At 40.7% G+C, this 9,177-nt stretch overlaps 1 protein-coding gene across 1 annotated transcript; it reads left to right on the forward strand.

The window, feature by feature from the left end:
* The first annotated feature begins 3,001 nt into the window (after positions 1-3,001).
* Positions 3,002-6,387, forward strand: LOC139458917 (tubulin beta chain-like). The gene is made up of 4 exons (XM_071240354.1): positions 3,002-3,058; positions 4,510-4,618; positions 5,001-5,356; positions 5,569-6,387. Exons 1-4 carry the CDS (start codon positions 3,002-3,004, stop codon positions 6,385-6,387), a joined length of 1,341 nt encoding a protein of 446 aa, XP_071096455.1.
* The last annotated feature ends 2,790 nt before the right edge of the window (positions 6,388-9,177 follow it).

Below are 9,177 nucleotides of genomic sequence, written 5' to 3' on the forward strand. Positions count from 1 at the left end.
AGTGCGATGTTAAGTACTAGATATACAATAATATACAATAAACACCATGTTCATGGTCCACACCCAATAGAGATCCCGGGACGGAACGAGAGTTGACTAATGACGGCTTTGTCTTGTATTGCCATGGCCACCTTCAAACAGATGCATCATGATGTTAAACAGCATTTACTTATTTACTTCTGATTCTCTTTGAATAAGTATAAAATGAATCCCCGTTAATCCAGACGATACCGTTTTCACTGTAATCGTCCGGATAATCCATAACAAACCATGGTTTAGAGTTATGCCCTTCTAATCCGACATCGCATCTTCAAACAGATAATCCTGAAGGATGACTTGACAATTTAGGTAACGAGTTCTCGTTACACATGGACTGTTTTTATTTCAGAATCCTATGATTGTGGGTTCGAATCCCGGTTCGCCCAAATTATGTTTCTAGGTTTGTCAGTACCATGCCCGTACTCGTGGGTTTCACCGAAGTGGTAAACGTCTGAAACCTGCATCACTTCGGGCTTTCCTCCCACATTAAGCTGACACGCCGCGATATGACTGGAATACTGTTCAAAGCGGCGTTAAACCCAACTCACTCACTCAAGCAAATACTTACTGCTCTATGCAGATTATATGAGTGGTGACCGCCCCCGGTAGAGAAGACCATGTTTGCCCTTTTCGTGAACACCTGCTGTCATCACTGATTTTCAGTAATCCGTTCATATAATTGTGTCTTTCACGTCCGATGGAATCTGTTTTGGTGAATAATCGAGAGTGATTATGTTTTGACGTTCCAAATAAATGACTATATATTCCACCTATGTGTTCTCTGCCCATCACGTTGTTACAGTATTATCTTTCTGTTGTCATTACTTACATACGCTATCCCAGTCAAGCATGCAATTGTTGTTACTGTTATTCTCTACTGTAAATCCCCCACCACTATATATATTCTGTACAATGTTCCTCATTCAGTATTGCTTGACAACGGTATTAGGACTTAAACCGAAATGTCGTCTTTATCGTATTAAAGAAGTTGTTATCCATTAATTGTGTCTACTTTGTAATGACTATATATACACGTTTTATATAAGATAGTTAAGTCAAGTTAGTCAATATGAATACGAACACACACACACACACACACACACACACACACACACACACACACACACACACACATATATATATATATATATATATATATATATATATATATATATATATATATATATTAGTTGTGGCGTCATAATGCCTATGATGTAATAGTGACAATAGAGGGAGAAGTAAAACGTAGTCCTAGGCAACAGCCAAAGTTGTGCTTTTGACGTCATAAAGCATATCACGTCATAGCTAGTGATGTTTTTTCTATATTCAATTATATTTAATACTTATACACCTGATGTAATCACTTGTATATATATATTTTACGACAACAGTTAGAAAAGCAAAGTCAATGTGCAGATTTGCTATAAGCCCATTACTATTGAAGGCGATCTGGGCTATCATTGATCTTCATCAACACAGAGCTGGGCTATTGCTGAGTCCGGCGTTAAACAGTAAACAAACAAATATACAAATAATTGGAAGCTTGAACCAGGCATTTACGAAGATGAACATTCACACAATGAAACACAGTTGCTCTGGACCCTTTAGATACATACGCAAAATATGTAACTATATGAAATGGGTATTTGTGTGTAGACAGACAGACAGACTATCAAATATTGATGATACCAGGTGTTAGCGTGAAGGTAAGCGTATGTGGCCACACCAGTCACAAACATATGCAAATGCAAGTCCAGAGTTAACCTGAAAAACACACAGGTACAAGTCATAATAAGGAATTGCATCTGACGTCCTTTCTTCATTGATGCATCAAATTAGGAAATGTATTCCACATGTCTGCCATAAAATGTTTTGAATGTTTTGCTTAGGCCTTGAATGTTTTTAACCTAATCGAACAACTTTTACGATAGGGTGTGACGCTCTTGGAATATGTCATCCATTCAAACCGATGTCCTCAACCAGTGTTCTTCTCTACACGTATATCTACCTACCCAACGATGGTCAAACTAATTATTCTCCACAACTATTTACAAGACCCACATGTAAGAAGGGGCTGTAGCGTAGCCTAGTGGTTAAAGAGTGGGCTTGTCGTGCTTCAAGTCCCGGTTTGATTCACCAAATGGGCACATGGTGTAAAGTCGTGATATTGACGGAATATTGCTAAAAGTGGCGTAAAACCAAACTCTCTCACATGCAGATTGTTAAGCGAATCAAACCGTGTACTATAATCTCTGTTCCGATTGTGTACGCAATGGAAAAGAACTTTATATCCAAATCTTTACAGTTGTGTGGGTTTTTTTAAACGTTAGGGTTTCACCGTATTAAAACAAAAGGTATTGACCAAGCACCACGTCCAACATTTCCGTGTTTCATGTTTCTCTGGGAACTTATCGAAAAATCAACAAAACAGATTATCTAGCATGGGCTGCCACGACAAATGTGATCAACGCTTGTATTATAAATAAAGAGCTACAAAACCATTTCCGTAATTAAAACAAATATCTTATAAGAGGAAAGCGTACGATACCGACTTATCAAAATCACGATTTATGAGTCAATATTTTTGAAAGCCCTGTTGAGGCTTTGAATATTGTAGCCTTTGTCAAACAACTTTTGAGCTCTTTGAAATTTTCATAGAAAAAGCTCAATTGTACCCAAACATTTTCAGAATTTAAATCTGCCTAAATATATCAGTTCATCCGTAAAGATGTAGTTAACGGATTATCACGGATGAGTGAGTACTGTAACCTTGGATTAGGATTAACCGTGTTTGTAGCGACTAAGAACCCAGCGACAGTTAACCAATCATTTGTAAGAGGCCAATAATCCATAACAATATAAAAACAGCGACCGGTACTTCTGGTCAGTTACAACTCAAGTGCCCAGCTTGTATTCCACAGTAACAAGGACTTTCGTCTCCGTTCTTCCCCCAACATTCAACATGCGTGAGATCGTCCACATGCAAACTGGCCAGTGCGGCAACCAGATCGGTGCTAAGGTAACACCATTATCATGTATCAATGCATCTGACAGGTGTCCAGTTCCGACATAATATAATCATATCATTGTATTCGTATTGGTAAGAAGTTCGACATTTTCTAGTTGGAGACATGGAATCTGTACCTTAATCTGTACCTTACCTGTACCTTATCTGGACCTTAACTGGACCTTATATGTCAGTGTCTTAATGCAAGGCAAGATAAGTAAACAGGGTACACGTTTAAGGTCATAATGCAACTAGGACTATAAATGGCTTCATCAGCATCGGAATATCATTAGGGGAGCATGTCATTGGTATAGATGTTCTGAAAGTCAATCTGTACAAACGCTCTGATACATATATATCACACTTTCCATGGTTATTATTTCAGCACTCCGTTTAATTTCAAACTGTTACAATGTGATTAACATTCAGAAAAACTCTTGGTAAATCTTGTTCGATTAGTACAGGGAGGGCAGCTCTTTTTTCGTTATTGAATTTCAGAAATCAGGCTGTCAGGTAGTATCAGTGCCTCAAGTCGTGGCAATACCGTCATCATGGTTATAAGAAACAGGGAAACATGTCTGCATAGTCACACCCTTTGTGAATTTCGGTTTAGGTCAGATCAGGATTGGTGACTTGATTGACAACTTGTCAGCCTACACCGACGACAAGGATCGATGCTCATGAAGGCAATAACTGGATTGCCTAGTCCACACTCGATTATTTTTAGACTGCCGTGATATGTCTGAAGTATTGCTGAGTGCGGTGGTAAACAACAAACATACAAACTGTATAGTTACACGCAAAACATAATGCAATTATAGATTATAGCAGTCAGACACCTTTAGCTTATATGCGTCAATCGTGTTAAGTTTTTTAAATTGTTAGCCATACTCTGGACTTGGTGAACCGTGAACTCATGGAATATAAGGAGTCTCAGAAGTCAGTCATTTCCATAGAAGAAATTGTTATGTGCTTTAAAATATACTGACATCGACTACTCAAGTATAACTCCAGTATCATTCTTACAACACATATATACTGTTTCGTATTACACACTGTGTATGTGTTGTCTGGCATGCGTGGGGGAGCCATGGCGTCTCTGGGATGCAATGACGTCATCCCCAAAACGGTTGACGGCATAAAACTCCACACTAACAGAACAGGCTGGTTTGCAAAATACACGAAGAAACATATTTAATGTGATATTTTCGAGAAGACAACAGCCAAAATAATTATATTCCGGTCGCCATGCTGAAATTTCTCTTTTGTCAATAATGGTAATCATTCGTCGTGAGCTTGTTTTTATAATTTCCTTATTTCGAAAACAGTTGAACTTGATCAATCAGCTCAAGGCACACAGTCCGACCTGTTTAGTAATTTATTCATAATATTTATCTTTCATTACATTTATATCCATCTTGAAAATATTTAGAAGAAACAATAATGCTTATAATTGATTCCAGTTCTGGGAGGTGATCTCTGATGAGCACGGCATTGACCCCACCGGCACCTACCACGGCGACTCCGACCTGCAGCTGGAGAGAATCAACGTCTACTACAACGAGGCAACAGGTGTGAAAAGGATACATTTATGAAAAAAATCAATGAATCAAATAATAGCAAACGGTGTAATTATTATTCAATTCCAAATATCGTTTAACATGTCTAACAGTGCTTTCGCCAACACCTGGTGCCATTGTGAATTGTAATCACAAAAATAAACAACGTATCATAGTTGCGCTGGAATACAAACAAAATGCCATGACGATATCACTATGGAATAAGAGGAATAGCATTTACAACAAGCAGTTCTGAGGAAGACCCAAAGAGCAAAAACGTACAATGGTATGCAGACATAATTTCTGATCTATGAATGACAATGTGTTCCTCATCACTAAATTAGGTTCATTTAATAACAAGAAGAAGTGCTCATGCATTGATTCTTCCTTTCCAGGAGGCAAGTATGTCCCCCGTGCGGTGCTCGTGGATCTGGAGCCCGGAACCATGGACTCTGTCCGATCCGGTCCCTTCGGTCAAATCTTCCGTCCAGACAACTTTGTCTTCGGTCAGAGTGGTGCTGGCAACAACTGGGCCAAGGGTCACTATACAGAGGGCGCCGAGCTGGTAGACTCCGTTTTGGATGTTGTCCGGAAGGAGGCGGAGAGCTGTGACTGCCTGCAGGGCTTCCAGCTGACCCACTCCCTGGGTGGTGGCACCGGGTCTGGCATGGGCACCCTTCTCATCAGCAAGATCAGGGAGGAGTACCCCGACAGGATCATGAACACCTTCTCAGTTGTGCCATCACCAAAGGTATGTACTAATAAGACACATGTTGCCGCTTAGTCTGATTATTATGACGCTGCAGTGTGGTTGTGTCACTCCATCTTCGATAATAACACATCGTCTGTTGATTCCAATCTAATGGATGATTATGGAGTGTATGTTTGATTTGAATAAAACATTTTCTTTGGGCCATGCCGAATCAAGCAATGAACTGATATTGTTGTTTCTTCTTTTCCCAGGTGTCGGACACAGTCGTTGAGCCCTACAACGCGACATTGTCTGTACATCAGCTGGTTGAGAACACTGACGAGTCCTACTGTATTGACAACGAGGCCCTCTACGACATCTGCTTCAGGACTCTGAAGCTGACCACACCCACCTACGGTGACCTCAACCATCTGGTGTCCGCCACCATGTCAGGAGTAACAACATGTCTTCGATTCCCTGGACAGTTGAATGCTGATCTCCGTAAATTGGCTGTTAACATGGTGCCCTTCCCTCGTCTCCACTTCTTCATGCCCGGATTCGCTCCACTCACATCCAGAGGAAGCCAGCAGTACCGTGCCCTGACTGTGCCCGAACTCACTCAGCAGATGTTCGACGCCAAGAACATGATGGCTGCCTGCGATCCCCGTCACGGACGATATTTGACCGTGGCTACCATGTTCCGAGGTCGCATGTCCATGAAGGAGGTTGATGAACAGATGCTCAACGTCCAAAACAAAAACAGCAGCTACTTTGTCGAATGGATCCCAAACAACGTTAAAACTGCCGTCTGTGACATCCCACCACGTGGTCTCAAAATGTCTGGCACCTTCATTGGTAACAGCACAGCCATCCAGGAGATCTTCAAACGTATCTCCGAGCAATTCACAGCCATGTTCCGTCGCAAGGCTTTCCTTCACTGGTACACTGGCGAGGGTATGGATGAGATGGAGTTCACTGAGGCCGAATCCAATATGAACGATTTGGTGTCCGAGTACCAACAGTACCAGGACGCCACCGCCGAGGAGGAGGGAGAGTTTGACGAGGAAGAAGGAGAAGCAGAAGAAGCATAGACTTGCTATTGCCCTGTACAGTCAGAAATAAATCTGAATCCAATCAGCAATTTTGTTTCTATTTATATTCAATAATTCATACGAGTATCGAAACGTGAGATAGTGATTTGGGTTTAACTACGCTTTTAACAGTATTCGAGTTATATTAACACAACGTGTCACCTTAATGGAAAACCGTAAGTGATGCAGGGCTCAGACGTTTATCAATTTGGCGAAACCCACAAGCACGGGTAGGGACCTGACAAATGTAAAAACATAACTGGTGCGGCGTTTGTCAAAGAAAACATGTTAATCGAAAATATTGAAGATACAATTATCTGCCATGTGCCACTTTAGAAACAAGAATTATTTTGAACGCGACGCCAAACGAAATTTCACCTCACCTTAGCAACAAGAAACGACATCACAATATATATATACATACACTTACTATCTTTTTTTTAAATATTGAACTCTAAACGAACAGTTACATTGTCTAAAAGGTTGTTATCCATAAAAAGTCTGAGGCCGAGCCAAACATGAACGACTTGGTGTCCGAGTGCCAGCAGTGCCAGGACGCTACCGCCGAGGAAGAAGTAGAGTTTGATGAGGAAGAAGGAGAAGCTGAAGAAGCTTAACATGACAAACTGTACCTTCTGGAATAAAATATGACTTTATTTACATCTATATTTTTATATAATTCTTTTATATCTTACCCCATCTACTATCTGGTTGTCCTTCTCTCTAGTTTGAAAACAAAATTGGTTCAACAGAATTATGCACTTAAGATATAACAAGAATCTTCAGCACATGGATTACACCACATTTTTAAAGTCTTCCTATTTTCAAAACAGTGAGTGACAGAAAAGGCCGAATTGAACAGGATTCTGTTGAACCATGGCGAGTCATCTTATTGTGGATTGAAAGTCGGACGTGATGCAGGTCACAGGCGTTTTACCACTAACACACAATTCCACAAAACTATCTTAGCGCTAAGACGTGATTCCTTTGTCAGCACCATACCTGTGCTAGTGGGTTTCACCAAAGTGGCAAACGTCTGAGACCTGCATCATAAGTTAGAGTTTTCCTCCCAAGTAAAGCTTTTATGCCGTGATATATCTGGACTACTGTTCCTCGAGGCGTTACCCCTCACTCACTCATTCACTGCTTCAGTGGGAGGGTCAAGGTAATCCCTCTATTGATCTACCCCTGAGTGACATTATCACGCAAACTAGAATGAATTTGGAAATTATTCGTTCTGACTGGCAGTCTAACGTCTTGATAGTTACGTGCGGAGCAGAATGAAACCTTACGAGGCTTAGTTGATTTTCTTTAGGGGTTTCAAGAATGCTTCAAATTGTATAGCGACATGCATTCACGTGTGTATATGACCGCTTGCATGAGTCCGGACTTATGTCGGTTTTATTGTGTTAGCCCACTGAGATACCATGCTACATGGATATCCCACTCAGACACATAACACACCGACTCCGATCCGGCCAGTCCTTGTTTTATCCCCTTTGTACCAAGATTCAGCCAGCGCAACAACGATCTTGTAACGTCTTGTGATATGACGAGGTCATGGGATCGAACCACCGACCTTCCGCTCTTCGGACAGACGCACTATCCACTACACCACGGAAGCCGTGTTATATTTAAGAACATATGATAGGACTGACTGAGTGTATTATGTTTAAAGCCTCTTGGATGGTATTTCTGATATGGCTGCTGTAACGTAGAATTTGGTTCCCGTAGAAATGAGTACATACATGTAGGTCCAACAATTCTTCGTGTCGCCCCATGGTGCTTGGTGCCGCGTTTTACGGGTGTTGATCTCGTATTGTACATAGACTAGGTACATCGTTCTACGATGGACTGTTTTCCCTTACACCGACTCTCAGCTTTTGGAGATATACATGTATATTCTGTCAAGTGTCAAGCAGAAAGAAATGATAACGTTTTAGGAAATGCGAATATCACCATCAACGATTGACACCGGGTTTTCTTTCCTTATTCAAGCGAATGAAACGGATTCTATGTATAATATGATACCAAGGCCCGTTTTTATTTGGTATGAGTCTTTATTTTATTTGTAAGATATTCCATACAAAATAACTGATCTTTTCAAATGTTCCTTCCCCTAGCCATTGCTCACTATAAATATATTAAACTGTAAACACGTTAAAAAACTTACATTAATAATTTACCCCGGTACCACTCCTGAGTGTGAACTGTACATTTCGAAATCACAACCTGTACAATAAAAAAAAGAGAGAAAAAAGTGCGAGTTTTTCTTCGCCTCCATCTTCTTTTCCTACACTTCCTCATTTTTCTTTAATATTCCTACTTCCCCATCGTTGTCCTACGCCTCGTTCCGCTCTTCATCTTCTTCGGCTTTTTTACTTCCTCTCCTACATCTAATACTTCTACAGCCTTTTTTTATACATGCTGTCCCTCCCATCCTGCTTTTCACCTTGTCTCATCCTGCTCTTATTTCTCATATTTTCGCTCATTTTATCTTCTCATCTTCCTTCGTCGCCTTCTCATCTCCCTTCGGGTCCTTTATTGTCTTCTTCTCATCCTTGTTTCTTGTCGCCTTCCCTCGTCTTAATGTTCTACTTCCTGTCTTGCTCGTCCTTTTTTTTATCTTAATAAGCCCCCCTAAGAATTCTTTTGTCTTTCTACTTCTACTTCATCTCCTCGCACTTCTTTACTTCTTTCTACTCTTGTTTCTTTTTGCGTCTTCTTTTCCTCTGTTCCCCTTCAGCTATTCCTCCTCTCACTGCTCTTTCCTCTCTTGTCCTCCTCATC

This window comes from Haliotis cracherodii, unplaced genomic scaffold, assembly GCF_022045235.1.
Source record: "Haliotis cracherodii isolate W230 unplaced genomic scaffold, xgHalCrac1.p SCAF_13, whole genome shotgun sequence".
NCBI lineage: Eukaryota > Metazoa > Mollusca > Gastropoda > Lepetellida > Haliotidae > Haliotis > Haliotis cracherodii.